Raw genomic sequence first — 20,099 nt, 5'->3', positions numbered from 1 at the left:
CTATACCGTTCATTGCATATGCCACCCAATGATTGAAGTCATCATATTTTCAAGTGTATCTACATCTCTGAAGAAATTTACAAAATCTAATGGAACTATTCTTATATGAGATTTATGAAATATTTTATAATATAAATAAAGCTTGCTATTTTTAAAATTATTCCTATTATGTTTTAAGTATTTATTGGCCATGTTACCTTCTATGTATACTATAAATTAGGCAGTACTTTCTTTGTAAAAATTTAGATTAATTTTTTTTTTGTATAGGGCTTTTCCTTCGATGATGGTTTAGAGAGGGAAGGAAGTGCTGGGGGTAGCAGCTCTAATCTTCACACCCACCTCGCTGATCTAGTTGCTAGGCACCCTGAACTTGCTGATTCATTTGTTGGCTTCCTCCCTGAAGAACTTGGAACTAAACCTAAAGAGAGTCAAGAAAAGGGTGAAGTAAAAGAGTCAGCACAAACTAGTGAGGTATATGTTTTGTAATTATAAATTCTGTATGCAGTTATAACTACCTATTTTATATATATATATATATATATTTAAATGAGAATGGTTCGAATCTTTTTCCACTGTAAACTTTTGAAATATAGATTTACAAGGTTTTTTTAAATGTTCCCTGTCGCCTTGGGAAGGTTTAAAGCTACTGAAATATCTGATTTGTCTGGTAAATAATATTTACATGAACAAAATTGAATAATTTTGGTGCATAGATCAGAAAGTATACTTTTTTTTTTTTTTTCAATTTTTCACTTTGATTATAGTCTGATCCGTCTCTCTCTGAAGAATAAGAAAGGAATATTATTGATAACATCAAATGATTTTAAATTCTCAGAAAGTTATAAAACCCTTATGAGACTTCAAGTAAACTAGTAAGAGGCCAACAGACTTTTTGTTTCTATAAAAAAAAGCAAATCATTCGTTTTTTGAGTCCTCTAAAACCTTTAAATATTTTTGAGTTAATATTTTCAGAATTCATTTGATAAGGCACTTAATAATGTTACTACAATATGTATAGAAGGGAATAGTTTGAATCTTTGTCCACAATAAACTTTTGAAATACTGAACAAATTTACCTGCTTTTTTTTTTTTTTTAATGTTCTGTGTCGCCATAAGATGGTTTAAAGCTACTGAAAAATAAATTACTGAATCTATTAAATGATTTTATATTCTATAAAAGAGGTTATAAAAAAACATGGAATATCAAGTAAAGGTGGTGATGAACAATTTTTTTTTTCATCTGAAACATACAGATTTCCATAGAAATTAAAACATTTTTAACTTGATTTATATTTGGAGGATTGTTTAGGACTTCTCAATTACTGGATTAGCGAAGATACAGCCTATTGAACTATTACTTACATTTTTAAAAACATTTACACTTTAGGCAGGTCTTGTTTTTTCAAAATATTCCGTGATATCATGAGAAGGATTAAATCTACTAAAATCCTCAATTTCACTGAGGAAAAAATGTTGAGGACAAAATTAAACATTTTTATCAAATCACATTTTTTTTTGTTTTAAACTGCAGACATTTTTGGGTATTTTTGATTAAATCAAAAAAACAAAAACTGAAATTGGATTAATATTAGCTGAATACAACACGTTTTTGGAAGTTTCTATTAAAAATTTGTTAATTTTGTTATTACAGCTTGAAGACTATATATTCCCGACCATTCTAGAGATTCTTTATTGCTTTTTTAGGTCTTTGTTAGACAAATACTATCAATGAAACTACAAACATTTTTTGTACCAAATTTCATGTAAATTGGTTACAATAGTGAGTAGAAATGCCAGATATTTTATTTTTGGTTGTTTATTTATGGAGTGAAACCTATTGATGAGGACCTCTAGCTTTAAAGAACACATCTGTTTGTAGGACAATTTTAAATCTAAGGCACTGTTTTATATGAATGTTTTTAAAACCTCTTTTCAAGAAAACTCTTGAAACTAAAGCCTATAAAACATAAAAAAGAAATTGGTTCCTAAATGGTTATGTTGGTTAAATTTAAGTTTGTAAATCATAATAATAATGTAAACATCAACGTTTCATTTTAACTAAATACAACAATTGATATCAAACTTTTAATTGGGTTCATTTAACCTTTATTCATCCTCATGGTTAGAATCTTTTTTCACAAAAAACTTTTTAATTACAGTACCAATTTATAAGCAGTTTTTTAAAAATGTTCCCTGTCTCTGAAATGCCCGATTTCTTCTGCAGAAAAAGTTATGAACAAAATTAAACATTTTTGTGCATGTAACTTAGAAATTATATTCTTTTTTCTTGATTATTATAAACCAATTGAATCTCTTTCTTGAAGAATAAAAGAAAACCCATTACTGATACTGATTAAATGACTTTTTATTCTCAAAAAATTATTAAAATATAATGAGGCTTAAAGTAGGTAAACAATTTAAAAAAAAAAAAAAAAAAAAATCAAATCATATTCGTTTTTAGCCTCGCCTGAAACACTTTAATACCAATTTCCTTATTAAATTTAAACTTGATTTATTTGGAGTATTTTTTATTTTTTCCTATTGTCCATTTAACCAATTCCTACATTACTACAACTGTTAAAAATCTGAATCTCTGCTCTTTCAAACTCTATTAATACCATTTAGACTTAAGCCCTTAGAAGGATGAAGTAGTTACTTCAAATAAAGAAAAACTTTTTAAACATATTATTTTATATCTCCGATTGTAATTTGTGTTGTTAGATTAAATTTATGCCCTTTGGTGCAGTTTATAGAGCCCTAACCCACTCCCATGTATTGTGTAGATTGGTTGAGCCGTAGTAAAATTTTTGCTATATTTAAAAAGAAATCAAAGGCGATTAGTTGTGCCAATAAATTTTATTTTAGGATTTTTTTTTAATTCTTATTTATTTAATGGTTTCTTGAAGTGCTAAAAACCAATATCAACTTTGTTTCACTCCTAAAAAATCTTTTACTTCACTTCAATAGGTCAGTCTGTCCAAATGGTTTTTCAATATAATTTTTTAATGTCGTATGTATATTGAAAAACATTTTGGTTATTACACAAGAACTATTCATATTTTATATAGGGTAGATATAATAATATACAAAAAAAAATTTTTTTTTCATTTTTGGATGTTATTTAGGACTAAATGTAGGATTTAGACAGATTCTTTTCTCTTTGAATTTTTTTTATGTTAACTTGAAAGCTGTACAATGATGAACAGTCTAAATGATAATTTAGACTTAGATCATAGATAGATTAGACATAGATAGATAATTGCTTACATAGATCCTTATTAGACCAATAAGTAATGAGAGATGAAGCAGTTTTTGTATTTTAGTTTTGTAGAAACCGGTTAGTATACTGTATAGAGACTCCAGATTTTTTATTTCGCTATTTTATTATTATTATTATTATTATCATATATTTTATCATATATAATAATTACCATTTATCTTCATTATATATTGTTATTTACCGCTATAAACTAAATAGTTATAATGAACAATTAGTTCAATCCTTAATCCAATGTGTGTGCGCGTGCCTTCATCAAATGATAACAACTAATTTTCCTCTTTACTAGAAGTCAAAATCAAACTAAATTTTAAACCATTGTCTTTTATGTTGAACATGGATAATGTCAAGTAGTAATTCTATAAGCCAATATCAACAAACAGTTGTGGTAAATTATAACTTTGTTATTGAAATCATCAAGGAAAGGAAGTTGCAATAGCAGTGACAAAGTTAGTATGTATTTTTTATTTCCTAAAGTTCATTATAGTTCACTTGGTACTTTCTATATTTAACCGCTCTGTTTATTGAAATATTTTTCTTGTGTATTCTGAAACAATTCACTCTCCTTTTGTTTTCTTGAGGTATTTTTAATGAAAATAGCTTAATGTCCTAAATTTGTATCTGAAATTTCCTGTTATTACCTTTGAAGAATTTCCAACAAATATACTAACTAATTTTAGTCTTACTAAACAATTATGAAGTAAGCGTTTTGAAAATACCAGTTCAATAACTTTTATTCAGATAGTAATTTAAGTTGCATGCATAAACATTTTATTAGCTTATTGTAATGTACTTCTATTGATTTATAATTTTTGCAGTGTAAAAATTGTATTAAAATGACGAAATATGGCTAAATTGGTTCAGTAGTTAAATATAATCAGTTTGTGTAGGTTTTGACTTTTGTTATCTATATATGCCATCTTCTCTAATGTGTAATAAAAAAAAAAATGAATTACTTGTTTTAATTTACAAACAATTTATTGTTAAATTTTAATTTCAGATAAATAAGCCTACACAAACAACAACAATAGGTACTCAAACTGGAGGTCTAGAAAGTGATATTAAACTGCGAAACACTGTTCCTGACATGCAGTCATCGACTCAAAGCTCTTCAGATATAAACTGTGATGAACGATCACAAAGGTCACAATCAGCACCACCCCAGGCATCTTCCAATTCATCAGTTAAACAGGTAGACAAATATGAGTGAGTGAATTGTCAATAAATAAATATATTTATATATATACACACACTGCATCAATTTTTTTTTTTTTTTTTTAATTTCTCATCATCAGCATTCATTGTTTGATTTTCCAAGGAATAAGATATTGATATTATTATTGCCACTTGGGCATTCTCATCAGACTTGCTGTCAATTTGGTCAAAATTACTATGTTCATCAAAAGTTTTGTGTATATCCCTTACTTTTCTGCTTTCAGGATCAATATCATGTTATGTGAGTCTTTTAATTTTTAATGCTTTTAAAGAAATGTAACTTTAAAAATATTCATTATATCAAAAGTCAATAGATTACAGACTGCACCCCTTACAAAGATTCGTCCTGTGATATTGGAGGGTATTGATACAATTATCTGCAGGAGTATCAAGGCCATAATTTGTTAATCAATACTTGTTCCCAGGCCTTAGTTACTCTTTCCAGACTGTGCCCCTTACAAATATATGTCCTGCGAAAGTGGAGGGTATTGAAACCAATATCCGCAGGAGTTTCGAGGTCCATCATTGGGCTCTCTGCTAACACATCTTGAGCAATGTTATACACACCCAGAAGGTATCGAGGACTACGTCCGATCCACTACCAGTAGGAGGCTTCTTTGCAGCATTGGTCCATTGCCCAATGACTGTCGAATGTTCCTGATGCCCAATACCAATCTACTTACAATCATGAAGCCGAAATCATGATTTCGGCCTATATACTATGATGGTATGTGCTGAAAGACTGGGTGTGGATCAGGGCTACCAAAGTGAGAGCTCTATGGCAGTCTTTGCGAGAGAATGCTTTCAAAGAATGAACTAATTGCATATGACATGGTATTGGGGTTCGCCATTTTAATGAGACCCCAAAAGCTAATAGATATGTGCTTGAGAAGCAGGTACTTTCAGGATCAAAAACAGGCAAACTAAATATTAATTGTGCTCCCCTACGTGGAGTCCCAGGAGCCAGTGGACAGCAGGGAGAAGTTGGGTCCCACTGTCGCAAATGCGGCAGAGTCTGAAACACCAGCCCATGTGCTGTAAAAATGTCCCAAAAACTCTCTCCTTATAACAAACACCTCAGGGTCAAAAATTAATTGATGAAATTCTTTAGAAAATAAGACTTCACCTGCTTCGACAAGGTATATCTTGTATAGGTTATATTGACACAGACGGATCTATGAGATACGTAGATATTCTTACGTCCCCTAAAACTGAAGGCACGACTCTGGTCTTTGATATAACTGAGTGATATGAGAACAATGACCTTGATCAGGTGGTTGGAGTGGAGGAGGAAAAGAACAAAATTTATGATAAGTGTATCTCTTTACTCAGAGAAAAATTCCACAAGATCTTCGAATAGAGAGAGTTCATCGTGAGAGGCCTCTGGTTTGGATCTCGTGGAACAATACCAAATAGAACAAGGAGTTTCTTAAAATACCTGGATATTAGCATTGAGGAATATTTCGGACTCCCTCGGCATCATACGTCATTACTGGAATGGGATAAGCTCTGATATTATTCATTTGTTTTTAGCTTTTTAACATATTTACTTACGTTTTAACTTATTTATTCCAATTCATTTATGTTTTTTAAACTGTTCTACTGGTGTGACTATTATATTTTTGATTTATTTGTACATTGATATTTATTGATAATTTCTGTTAAATTGCATGTAATTTGTGAAGGCGTCAAACATGTGTTGTGGAACACTGGAGAGGGGAGGTATGAAAGAGTGAAATAAGGAGAATAGCGTATTGAATGAATAGTTAAATTGTAATTTGGCTTTGTACAAGTGAACATACAAAAATAAGCTATCTTGTGTATTGTATTAGTTCGTTTGAACTGAAAATATGTGTTCTTTTGATCATGAATATGTGTTCTCTTGTGGAAAGAGTTTTTTGGAGTGTTGTGACCAAGACGTGATTAAATTTTTAAAAATAATTTTATTAGTCTGACCTAGGATAATTTGGAAAAAAATTTCCAATTTATTATTCGAATACTCTTGCCTCATTTCACATTTTCAAATGCACAATATCAAATGGAAACGTAATAATCTTGGTAGTGGAAGGGAGGAGAGGGGGGTAGGTGGCAACCACAGAACCTAGAATTGGGGAGAGGCGGAAGGGCTGTGTGCCTCACTTAATCAGACAAAAACGCCACATTTTTTTATTTTAAAAATTGCATTAGTTGATTTTTTTTTTTTTCAGAAACTCAAAAATAAATATGCTCTGACCCCAAATAATCTAAGCGAGCTTTTGACTCCCATTTTCTGTTATTATCATTATCATGCCTTATTGATGTGTATTCACAATTGAAGGTGGTGCCATACATAACTACACTATGTCAGCATGGCAAGTTTTTTTTTCATTAGCTATTCAGCAAATTGTTTTAAGGAATTTTACTAAGCCTTATATCTTTTTAAGCACTATTATTAATTCCAGGAATATGCTTAATTGGAATAAAATTTGAGATTTTTTAAAATTAATTGGTTCTAGGTAGAATTCAATCCAAGACCACACTTTCACCATCAAAGTTCTAACCAAACTACTTCGTAAGTTCACTACTGTATATTGGCCTGCATACAGTACGGTCATGTGAGCTCCATCCTTAAATTGTGATACATCTTTAATATAAAAATCATATTATTTAAATTAATTTAGATACATATGAGCAGGTGAGAATGATTGTGGCATAAATCAAGTTTTGTTAATTTCTAAAAACTATATGTTTTATAAAAACAATTGAATGATACATTACTATGCTGTATGTATCATGCAAGTAGATATTTATTATATATAATGTGCAGGATCAAGTGGGATTTAACCCGAAAATGTTTGTTTTGTTTAGGATACAAAAGTGGAGGATATATTATAAATATGTTCTTGGGATCCCCAATGTGTTTAAAAATATTTAAAATTAAAAGTTCCATCAGAATAATTATTGCCTCCTGTCCTTCGATAGAACAAGAATGTATTGTTTTCTGTGATTATGGTTTGTGAAAACATTGAACTTGGTGAATAAGGGGTTACATGGGTGGGTCAACTAGGCTGGCTACTAAAAACCTATCTCAGCCAGGATTTGTCAATTCTTTGTTCACCACAGATTTGTACCATTGTTGCAACAACAGTTCTGAATTCAATAGCAAAAACATTTAAAATTAGTATTTTTTGTGTGCATTGTAATAATTTTTTTTTGTATTGATAACATTTTTTGTATGGGTATGTTTCTGTTACATTTATTTTTTCTTTATTGCAGAATGAAGAAGGAATAAGGCTTATTCCAATTAGGTCTGATGTTCCCCAATCAGGACAACAGATTCCTGCTCGTCCTCAGCAGCAGTTTCAGAATCCTCCTTTTACTCAGCAACATTTTCAGCAACCACCTAATTCTCAACAGTACCAACAAAGTTCTCAACATTTTCAACAGAATCCTCAACAGCAGCAATCACCTGATCAGAGAAATCATGAAGAAAAGGGTCCTACTATTCGACATATCCCAATATTTGTGGAAGGTAGGGATGAGCCTATTCTCCCCAAGGATGCAGTTCCAACAGGAATGAAGAGAGGTGGATGTCAGGGAAAGGCAGAATCTAATCCTGGTAAAAGAGGAACCCAGCCTGAAGAAAAGCGTCAACAGCAACAACAAACAACAGAACCGCCTCCACAACCACAACAGGCTCCTACACACCCTCCTTCAAAACCTGATCCTTTAACTCAGGTTGCTGATGTGAGTAGCCATATCATGTTAGCTTTGGCCAGGTTTACACTGGGGCAAACTTTGGATCTTTTTATTAAACTTGTTCTGTTAAATTCAATTATCTGCTTGCTTGAAATTCTAGCAAACCTGAAAACATCCATTATTGCCTCTGGTGTCAAGTATCTAGTCTGAACTTTTTTTTTTTACAAGTTTTATTTACAGTTTTGAATTATTTCTAGATTCTGAAGGAAGTAGAAGAACTTTCTTCTAGGGTTAATGAATGGAAAGGAACTTCTCGTAGTGAGAAAGAATATATTTATTTAGATGAAATGTTGACAAGAAATTTGTTGAAACTTGATAACATAGAAACTGAAGGTAGGGAAGAAGTAAGAACTGCTAGGAAAGATGTTATCAGGAGGATACAGGCTGCTATTTCTATTTTAGAGTCAAAATCGGCAGAGTGCTCTGACCAAAGTAATCAAATTCAGGTAAATCTTTTGCAGGATCACTTATGTTGATATTTTTATTAATTTTCTCACTAAATCTGTACTTTATTTTGGTTTATTATTTTCATTGATGAGCCTTTGTAATCGGCCAATTAAAGAAATGTTTGTGTTCTTCTCCCTCTTGATATTTGAGGTTTCACATTCAACATACGTAGTATCCGAAGATGAGATTAATATAAAAAAAATTTTATATTCACTATCCCTGGCTTTTTTTTTTCTCTCTAAGGCTACTGGATATATTTTTAGATCCTCAAACTCAACATTACTATCTGCCATTTTGATAAAAATCGTGGCTGATAAGCCGTTTCACCCATATATCTGCACTTTGTGAAGATATATAGAAAAATATGAAGGTATTTTGAAATCATTGCTTGACAAAGCAAAAAAAAAAATATTAAGTTCAATTTTTGTTTTTTTTTTATTATGAATTAGAAGCACTTTTTTCTGTTGTTCGTTGTAGTTATCTATTTGAAAATAATAAATCATTGTGTATCAATTTGAATTTTATTTTATGTATATGAATATCATTTTTAATCAAATTATGTATAAAGTTGGATTAGTAATATTAAATTGGATCAATACCCTAAACTCCATTCCTGAGATAAAGAATAGTAGCTCAGAGATAATCCAACATGATGATTGTCATTATAGTGACATAAAATAGATTTGTAGGCCGGACACTTAAAGAAAAAAAAAAGAGGTCTTGCTGTGCTTAAGGTTGGTTAGTAATAATTTTTCAGTATGTTGTAGGGACCAATACAGCCTATAAAATAAGTCTACCTGAGCTGTAGTCTCAAAATATTCTTTGAAATAATATTTTGTTCCATTATCTTATATACCATTAATCTTCATGAGTGATAAATACTAAAAATAACTTTTACATTACATACAATTTTTTTTTTTATTATGATTTGTACAAATAAAACAATAAATTCCTTACCCAAGCTTTTCAGCCATCCCAAGTTCACAATACTTGCTCTTTTCTTATTTGTTCTGTGACTATACCAACTGAACCTAAGCTCTGGGCTAAGTATTACAGTAGGCTTCCTATTACTCAATTTTGTTTTCTATAATATTAATATATGATTTACATGTCTAATGATAATGAAACCTATTACCACATTTTAATAAAAAGAGTTTATTGTTTTAAACATAACATAATACTTATTTCATAACAACATAAAGTCACTATTATAGCTTTAACTATTTTTTATTTACATTCTTTTTGCCTTCTTTTCTGCATATGTTAAAATAATCAACTCAAAATTGAGTGCTGTTGCTTACCCTTACCTAGGCCCATCAGCCAACTCTTATAAATTAGGCTACACTATTGCTGTATCATGAAATTATATGATTCAGTGGAACTTCGCTTATTGGTTACTTCTGACAAATGGACATCTCTAATTAGCCGACAATATTATTTTCTCTGGCATCAAACCTATCACTTTACTTGGTTTTCAACTTCTACTAATCAGACCTTTTAATAAATGGACATAAACAGAGAGTTAAATGAAATAGTCTCTCATAAGCAGACATTAAATTAAAAGGAATACATAATTTGTTCAAAAAGCTGATGCTTTGAGCTAATATGTGGCATGTTAAAGCTAATTTCTTAAAAACAACATCATGATAAATGTTTTCTACCCTCCTCCTTTCCCTTTAATCTTGCACAAGTGATTTAACTTTTTTCTAAATTTGTTTTATAAAGATGTTACAAGTCCTGTAATACCTACATCACGTGTACTCTATTGTTAAAGAAAAACTAAAATAATTTATTAGAATGAAAAAAAAAACAAGGTCTTAACTTTGAGAGGAAAAATTAAACTAACAAAACTCAAGTGAAAAACATAAAGAAAGTATCCAGGAAAAACAAAGTTACTTATACAATTAATTTTACAGCAAAGAGAGAATAACAAAGTTGATAGAAAAAACCTTTTTAGGCATCAGGCAATCATTGACAAGTCTGTGTATGATAGGTTTTGTTGAGTAAGGACTGATCTTTGATTCAAAATAAGGTGTTTAAAGCTGTCAGTGCTCTAGCATTAGAGTAAATTGAAATAAAAAACCGTTTGTTGGTTGCTGAATATGAAATTAAATACAAAACGTTAAGTGATAGTGTGTATCGCCAAAAATCACTAAACATTTTGCACTTTCTGCCCTTGCTTACCCATAAATGGTACAAAAAACTGAAGAAACATAAAGATCAAAACCCAAGTAGATGATTAGATTATTTATATGATATTAGAGAAAGCGTTGGACCGGGGATAGACTATCTATTTAGCATTCCTGGATCTGAGGGCGGATTTTGACTCAGTCCAGAGGTAGGAGATATGGAACACATTAATAACAAGAAGAGTATCTGCAAATTTGGTGGTTGCAATCAAATCAGTGTACCAAGACCACCCAAAGGGCATTGTTAGATTTAATGGTCAGATATCGTGGCCTTTCCACTTTAATAAGGGAGCAAAGCAGGGAGACAGCCTAAGCCCACTATTATTTGTTCTCCTTATGAATGAGATATGAAAGGTTTGTAAAAGGAGATGCCCAAGAGCACTAGTAGGTTTTTGGAACCTAACTCTAGTACTGGCTCACGTGATGATATATGCAAATGATATCGTACTGATAGCTAACTCTGAAGAGGCTCTTCAGGAATCCTTGGATGAATGGAATGAGAAACTGAAGATAAGAGGTTTTCAATTAAACTCTAACAAAAGTAAAATCATGTGTTTCGGAAGAGAAAACGTAGAGGCTAGAATCTTGTGTAATGGTGAACCCCTACAACTTACGAATGCTTATACGTATCTAGGAACTATAATAAGTATAGATGGTAAAATAGACCAGGAGGTTCTTAATCAGGTGAAGAAGGCCAATGACGTGTACCATCAGATTTCCAAAACTCTTATACGCAAGCAAGAAGTGAGTAGAAATGCCGACATACAGATATTTAAATCCGTGTTCCTCCCAGTCCTCCTGTATGGATTAGAAAGCTGGACAGCCCTCGACAAGCACTTATGTAGGATAACATCAGCAGAAATAAGATTCCTCCTTCTGTGTCCTGAAGGGACTGCATCAGATATAAAAGAATTCGGGAGGATCTGGGTTTGAATGCAACACCATACAAATGCGGCAACTAAAATGTTATGAACACATCTGTAGAATGGATGTAGGATACTGGAAAAACCAGGTGGTATTAGGAAGATGGTCTCATGGCAGACCCAACTGGTCATGCAACAAATGCTGGTGTGTACATGCAACTGCATGTACTCTGATTACATTAGAAAAATAGGGGCAGCAAGAGGACACACCATCCTGAAGATGAGAAGACTAACCAGGGACAGGGACCAGTGGGCTAGATGGACTGAGACTGCAACTCCACGCTTGATGGCACACAGGAGTTAGAGGAAGAAGAAAATTATTTATTGGATGGAAATTTTCAAATAATTTTGTTCTTTATGTGGGTTCTATTTTCTGTACTCTTCGCATGTAAATTGTCAAAAACTAAAACATTGTGCTTTTTTATGCCTTCAAGTCTTGTTGGAACAGAAAAAATCACTTATATAAAATTATTTTAGATTAGGATTTTCTGTGAGAAATCTCTTTTAAAATACCCTCTTTTGATTTGAAATGCCATTGTCAGGGCGCTGGAGAAAAACTGGAAGAGATTCCAAGGTAAACTTTACTAAGTTCAACTCCATTTTTTTTTCTTTTTTTTTTCTATATTAGACTATGGTATTTAAAAACTTCAATCTCACAAATGGACAAATCTAATAAACTGATAATTTTTCATTCTCCAGTGAAGTGTAAGAGAAGTTCCACTGAACATAATATATCTTCCAATTATGTTTTTATTTGTTCAGCAAACTTTTTGATAGTATTTTTTTTTTTTTTTAGTCAATTGTTATTTACATTCTGCTCCCTTGTTGCACAGGCTCTCCCCACCCTTCCTCAATGGGGAGTCTGAGACTTAGAGTACCTGATCCTTTCGGTTTGTCACATTTAAGCCAGGTGCCACATTTGAGCGGGTACTCATCGGTATCAGTAACAAACTTTCAGATTGATTCATTCTAATTCATCTGTAATTTCTATCTGTACTATCTAATTGTTTTATATTCTCCCATGTATTTACTTTTCATTTCTTTTACGGTTACTCTCTTATCTTGCATAGTGATTAAGGTCTAAAATTTAGCAGAAATTTACTAATTATTAATAAGTATTGTTCTTTCTATGTGTTTCTTACTTCACCACATTCTCCATCATCTTAACTAAATCTGTACAGGTACAACCCATGAAGATTTTTTGTAAGGAACCAGACCAATAGCTGTGCAAAGAGGTGATTTGGTCATAATCACGCCCAACCGCCAGATTTTTCCATAGTGAAGTGTACCCTCTTTATGAGACTGGGTGGACCCAGGAGGGCTCCCAAACCCATAAGGTTGACTCATGACTACAGTAACAGAATAAACAATTGTCTTCTAGAACCTGGATCCTTGGAGTTAGTAGCTCAGTGCCTTGCCTCTGAGCCACTTCACTCCATATCCTAGCTATTAACATCTTCCAGTTGAGCATTCATCGGCTGTTGCAATTTGAATTTTTATTATCTTTAGTATTACTTACTGTATTTAATTAATCTGTAAGCTAGTTTAATGTACTCACGTTGTTAAAAGATTTTTGTTTGTTTTAGGATACATGTAGAATGATGGTGTCAAAATATTTTGTTAACAATTAATATTCATTTGTTAATAATTCCGATTCTCATTATTGGAACTTCTGATTCCTGACTCCATATGTGTCTTTCTTGGCTCTAACCAACATTGTTGAATAAAATAATGTGAAATAAATATGAAATTCCGTTGATTAAATATTACTGTTGTGATAGTTATAGTGAACTTATTATTACGATTACGGCTATGTCAAATAACGATTAGTATTTTAGTTTTTAACACCAGTTTAAAAATCAGAAATGTGAACTTTGCATTTAAGGCAGTATTAATCAAATTATATCCTATATTGACCACTGTACTGGTTTCTCCAATCTGCAATACGCTTTTCTTCTTTTAATGTTGATGATCACTGGGGCTAAGTTGGTTTAATTTTAAGTGTATCAAATGAGTTATGGGTTATTTTCCCCGAACTGGTTCTTTTTAATACTGAAATTTCATAAAATAAATTGTTGTTGATTTGGTGATTTTGATATTCACTAGCACATATTAACCAAATATCATTTATAGAAGTTTTTCATTTTCTTGTTTTTAATTTGTTGTTAAATCGAAGACACCAAGCTTTAAGGAATTTTATGGAAGGATATCAACATTTTATCTAGAAAAAAGTATATTTTTAGTACAATAATAGTTTTTATTTTCTCTTAAACACTAGAAAACTGAAACATCCAAAACCAAAAAGAAATACTTCTGTGATACTAAGTCTTCTCCCAATCCCGGAATTTTCTGTTGTGTATGGTTCTAGGTTTTAGTAGAATACTTATTAAACATATTTGATATATATTTACAATATGGTAATCTTTGTTGACAATGGAATGAGCATGAATAAACTTGGCATAAATTACTTTCCATAATATGCTTCTAACTAAGGTTACTAATTTTAAATCAAAATAGTAATGAAGCTACTGTGGTATGGCTCAGGCGGAAAATTCAAATTTTAACAAAGAAATGAGAATCCAATCATGCTGCTTGGATAAAATGGATTACTGGATTAGAGAATTTTCCTTTTCTCACCTTAAAAAGCTTAAAACTTGTAACAATATCAGCTTGATAAATCTTGGCTATCCATTTTCATTACCCAAACTGTTGTAAGTAGACAGACAAGCCAAAGGAGTAGTGATAGTATATTATCATTCAAAATTACAACATTAATGGAGTAGTAGCTGATGATGTACATTATCTTAAAAAAATTAATCTGGCAAGACAATATTAATGTGGAGTAAGAATGATCTTAGGAATCACTCTTTGTGTATTGTGTTAATTTCCCAAGCCTTTTGAATTCTATGAAGATAAGTTAGTAAGTAACTCAAAGCTCTAATACTTTTCAATCGAGGAAAGGTTTGAATTAATTCTTCAAATAATGCTGAAGGTGTTGGAGATGATCAGAGTACACCTTACTCATTTGACCATTAATAGTCAATTTTTCAGCTAGGATTTAAGAAGAAATCATTACTTTATTTAGATATATTTACATATACTATGAAACTTCCTATAATGAACACCTTTCAGGAAATATTTTCTCCAATATTTTTAATATTATAAATGTATTAGACAGACATTTCTTTCTAATAACAGAGTGTCCACTATTTGAAAGGGGGGGAAACAGAGTTTTAAGGCAAAAAGTACATCCTAATTTTATATGCTTAATGATATTAATATGCAAAATTCAAAAAATGTACATTGTTGATGTTCTGTATAAAGGTCAGCTTCAACAAAGTGGGTTGAATCTTCACTTTTTTACTGAAATAATTATTGATATAAATTTTATAACTGTGTGAAATAAAATTTCGTTCTACTGTCTGTTACAGAGAGTGTCCATTAGATAGACATTAAAAACCACTAGTTAGCCTGTTAGGAATGAATAAATACAGTAGCACAGAGAAATCTGTTTGAACCAGTTATGTTAAATTTCTGTGTGGGTTTTTTTTCTTTGAGGGTCAGAGAAAATCTTCAAAAGACACCGATGGGCCCTTACTTATCCATGTGTAGGATTTTTACCCACCTTCCTACCCCTGTTCTTTCCTCTCCACGGCATCACTGTTAGACATTACTTCGTGGAGGGAAATGGCTGAGTGCTGCCTCATGCTTATGTTCACCATATGGGATATTCTTCAGTTATGTATTGGTTCTTGTTCCTTCCATTCTATTCTCCTCTTCTAGCCTTCTCTTTCACTCTCAGCCTCTTAAGGACAACTGTGGCAATTTCCATCACTACTGCACAATGTTGGTCCAAGTGTAGCACACGCCTTGCCAAGTTATTTGAAGTGATGCTCCCTCCACACGATCTCTCTAATTCACTTATTTCCTCTCCAAAGTGCATACTAGTAAAGTTTTATATGTGCTCCACAGTTGTCCAATTTAAAATGGTACTGGTAGGCCCTAAAGCATAAAAATCTAGCTCACCATGTTAATGACCATATCAGGAACCAACATTGTGTATCAATCTGTTGGTCCACTTTCCCAAATCTGCCGCCTCCAAAGTTGTTGCCAGTGAGTGATAGTTATTTCCCGCTCTTCTCTCGAAATGCAAGAATGTCATTCATAATACCTTCTTTCTTCAACAAGAGGCATTCTGATTATTACACATGCTGCTTCATAGGAAAGTTCAAAATGTTCTTAGCGCAATAAACAGAAACCCTCTGTCTCCTGAATGATTTCATATGCATCACATTTTTCCGAATCAGAGCTCCGTACAACAGAATTGAAGGAATAACAGTAGCAAGAAGCCTTCTGTGAATCTCTTTAACACCTCTAATGTTTGGCATAAGACCTGACAATAGGGATACTACTGTAGCAGATGTGGCGCTGATGTATTACGTGTGAACGTTAAACCGGAGACGTGCATCAATCATTACTCCTAGGTATTTTAAGTATGGCTGAGAATGAATCTTGTACCTACTGTCTGTGACAATGATGGTCTCAGTTTGCTTCTTGCTAGTGACCTGGAGCATCTTGGTCTCCTGATCAGCAAGTTGTAGGCCTACTGAACACACTAACATCAGATTGCAGCCAAGCCTGATTGGCAGTGAAGGGGACTTCTATGTACTTCTTTACCACCACTGCAACATCATCTGCAAAGCCCACATCTGTAGCTCCCTCTGGCTTTATCAAGTTGAAAATTTAGTCTTACATGGCATCTGTAGGATGCTACAGAAGAGGCATTAGTACGGAGCCCTGTAGGACATTACCATCTCCTTTGGCAAATGTCTGAAGGATAAAACACTCTATGCCTTAATTAGTCTGTAATAACTCTTGTAATACTGTTGCCTTCGGCATAGTCCACAGGGCATCCGATATGCAGGTCTATCTTGCTGTGTTAAAAATATTCTTTACATCTAGGGTGATTATTGCTGCATAAAACTTACCACCTCTCCTCGGTAATCCTACAATTTTATTGTATTGTATTATATTATCATATTGTATCCATATAATATGATCTGCAGTTCATCTAGCTTCAGTCATCAACAGTTTAGGTTCTCAATAAGAACAATTTTATTATAGGTATAATTTTGAACTTCTGTCTTATTGGACTTACATATTTTATTCCAATAATTTTATGAAGGAGTTTAAGTTCATCAATCTTTTGTTTTGCTCAGTAAAAGATAGGCTTTCTTTTTAACTTTGCAGACAGGCAATTCTTTTTTATATCACCCTTTTACAGCTCTCTTTTTGGTGTAGGAAAATTTTTACTATTGAGTTGTTTTCTGGGGAATAGTTTTATACCATTTTTTATTCCTTTTTGATCTCCACCCATACCATTTTATCCTTCTTTTTTTCTATTTAATACTTGATCAGCCTGGTGGACCTTACATGGTTAAAATAACAATTACTTTTTTATCAATTGATTATGGAGGGGTTTATTCACATACAAAAGATATCCCTTACTATATACAACTTTATTAATTAAAAAATAAATTAAGATAACATAAATAAATAAAAATAGTATTAATTAATAAGAAAGAAAATTAAAGTTAATTACAAAAATAACGGCATTCATAGACCAAACAAAAAACAATTCCCCTCTACTGGGAAAGAAAAAAAAAAGTTAATTTGAAAAGGGGGCGAAGAGAAAAATAAATAAATAAAATAGGAGTAATATGTCAATAATAGAATTGATAAATTTATAAATTATTACAAAATGTTCTGTAGCAGCCTGGGCTTCAGTCTTCGGGTTGAGGTTGGGTTTCCCTAGTTGTGATCCATAGATGAAACACAATAATAGAAGTAATAGTAACTCAAAGTTAGCCATCATATATTTTACAAAACAGGTAATTGACCTGTAATGCATTAATTACAGGATAAATCCTTAGTAAATCAGCCAATTCAATTTGAAAAGATTACTAATATTATTTTTTTAGATGTTTTCATTTGTGCAGCAAAGCATATATGTTTGTGTGTAAGCTAGGGAAGTTTAAAATGTATTATTTTTGTCAGATAATTTTAATTTAATATATCATAATATTGATATTAAAATTTGACTATCAAAAACCTATATTTTTTCAAAATTAAAACGAAAAACATACCTGAAAAAGATTAGTTTATTCCTTCCCCCCCCCCCAAGTTATAATAAGTTTTGTTTTTAATGAAAGTATTAATTTAATTAAACATTTGAGTATTTATTTTTAATTATATTAAAAACTATATCTTAAAAAGATTAGTCTTGATTTCATCTTTAAAATATTTTTAATTTTAAAAGAATTTTTATTTTTTAAAAATTTAGTTGTTTTTTTTTTTAATAAAAGTAGAGGCTTGAAAACATAATGGACAAAAAATATTTTTAAAACTAGCTGTGAAGTTCAACACAAATCTCAGTAAATTTCGAAACAGGCTGGCACATCAACATAAAATGGGTACTCGCAGCTTTTAACATCTGAAAAAATTATAAACACTTGTTTTCAACTCACTAAATATAGTGTGAAAAGTGTGTTCCTCCTGTGCAATAGTTTATTTTTTAATTAAAACATCAAAAATCATCTTACAGCATACTCAACCCATATTCCAATTTTCAGACGAATCCCTTTCCTCATTTCCCTCTTAAATGCACTTGAAATGCAGAAGAAGAGATAATTATAGTTACCGACCCTTGATCTAGAACCAGGCCAAGCACAAGAGAAGGGGGAATAAAAAAGAGACTCTCCCACATGAAAGTTTGTGAAGATATCTGCTTCAGTAATATGTTTCTAGTTTAAAAAAAAATTAACTTTTTCTCTTCAGAGCTTTCATTTTCTTCCTCATCATTCATTCAGCATTTATGTTTTTAATATTACAATTCTTTGGAGGTTTGGGAACTAGTAAAGTGTCTCAATGTGGACCTGGCCGAGTCTGTTCTATACCTGCCACTTAGAAAAGAGAGTGTCTTGCTGAAATTGCAGTAAATTACATGACATGATTAGTTTTGACACATTTCTACAGCATTTTATTTTAGATGAGAAAACAAATTTTCAATTGTATCAATATAAATCATGTAATTAAATCCTTGCACAATACCATGTATTTAATAAAATGAGAAGATTGTTGAGGATTCAATGGAGAGAAGAATGCTACTTATTTTAATATGAAGTTTATTTTGTTTGTGCCAAACACTCTTCAATTTATTTCATGATTATAATTATTTTACATTTTAATTTGTTTTATTTTTTTAACCTAATGCTCTAAATTCCAAATTTTTACCTTCAGTTATTTATATTCTCTTCCCTTGACTGTTGACTAAACAGGGACAGTAAAATTTTATATTTCAAATTGATCATGATAAAGTACAGCATCATTTAATAATAACTTGATTAAAAGGTTTCCGTACATAATTATTATATCTTATTTTTAGATGGCTCATGAAAAGATGAATTCTTGTGATGAAGCCGAGGAAGTTTCTCAAACTGAGCCTATGGACATTGAAGAGTGTAAAAGTGAATCATCTCCACAATCAAATCAAACATCACAGTTTTCCCATACCTAGAAACTAATTTGCTTAGGTACTCTAATTGCTTAATTATATTTGTATGCCATGCATAAAAACTTATGCCTTGGTATACACACATCTTGTCTTATAACCACTATTAATTGTTTTATTTTTTTAATGAATTGCCTTACTGAAAAGAGTGCTGTTATTACCTGGATTAATAAAATAATAAGTATTGTTAGTTTAAATTGCTATTAATCAATAATTTATAAAAAAAAAAATTTAAAGATTCAATAGTCATTGTTAATCTAAATTGTAGATACAATTATTACACATACACATTAATGATCAATAATTGATTAAAATTGCTTTAATAAGTCTTTAGAACTGTAATAATACTTTTTTCTTTATATATTTTAGATTACTTTATAAATATTGTAAATGATTTTAAATTAATAAGTTGTATATTTCCGTTTTTTTATCTGTCACTAAGCTCTAAAGAACAGTTTTAAGTTATTTTTTATTAAGATTACTAAATATTTATTCTAGTCCTCTTTGTTACAAAGGGCTGAAGGATGAAGTATTTTTCTAGATTTTAGAATTTGATTATGAATTGGTGATCAGCCTGTTAAGTATGGAGCTATGTTAAATCTTTATTATTTGTTTTGGTTTTCCTTATCTTTTTTTTTTTTTTTTATCATTATATTTTGTTATTCACAAAAGGATATTATTTTATACCTCTTTGTTTTAGCAATAGAAGAAACTGTTGAATAAATTTTAAGTTAATGTAA

The 20,099-nt window shown here is 31.3% G+C and overlaps 1 protein-coding gene across 3 annotated transcripts in view; it reads left to right on the top strand.

Moving 5' to 3' along the window:
- Positions 1 to 20,099, top strand: part of stv (starvin) — a 23,976-nt gene extending 3,877 nt beyond the window's left edge. Inside the window, exons 2-6 of one of the 3 annotated variants that reach the window (XM_014433104.2) lie at positions 268 to 471; positions 4,278 to 4,469; positions 7,748 to 8,218; positions 8,428 to 8,676; positions 19,234 to 20,099. In XM_014433104.2, the coding sequence (XP_014288590.1) occupies positions 268 to 471; positions 4,278 to 4,469; positions 7,748 to 8,218; positions 8,428 to 8,676; positions 19,234 to 19,365 (1,248 nt within the window). In that variant the 3' untranslated portion in view covers positions 19,366 to 20,099. Of the gene's footprint in view, positions 1 to 267; positions 472 to 4,277; positions 4,470 to 7,747; positions 8,219 to 8,427; positions 8,677 to 12,970; positions 13,340 to 13,375; positions 19,037 to 19,233 lie in introns of those variants that run through there. The other 2 variants (XM_014433105.2, XM_014433106.3) reach the window with 2 other exon arrangements.

Source organism: Halyomorpha halys, unplaced genomic scaffold (genome assembly GCF_000696795.3).
Source record: "Halyomorpha halys isolate HHAL.00 unplaced genomic scaffold, Hhal_1.1 Scaffold1157.1, whole genome shotgun sequence".
Classification (NCBI taxonomy): domain Eukaryota; kingdom Metazoa; phylum Arthropoda; class Insecta; order Hemiptera; family Pentatomidae; genus Halyomorpha; species Halyomorpha halys.
The sequence above is the reverse complement of the archived record's forward strand: the minus strand, read 5'-3'. Positions and strand labels throughout refer to the sequence as shown.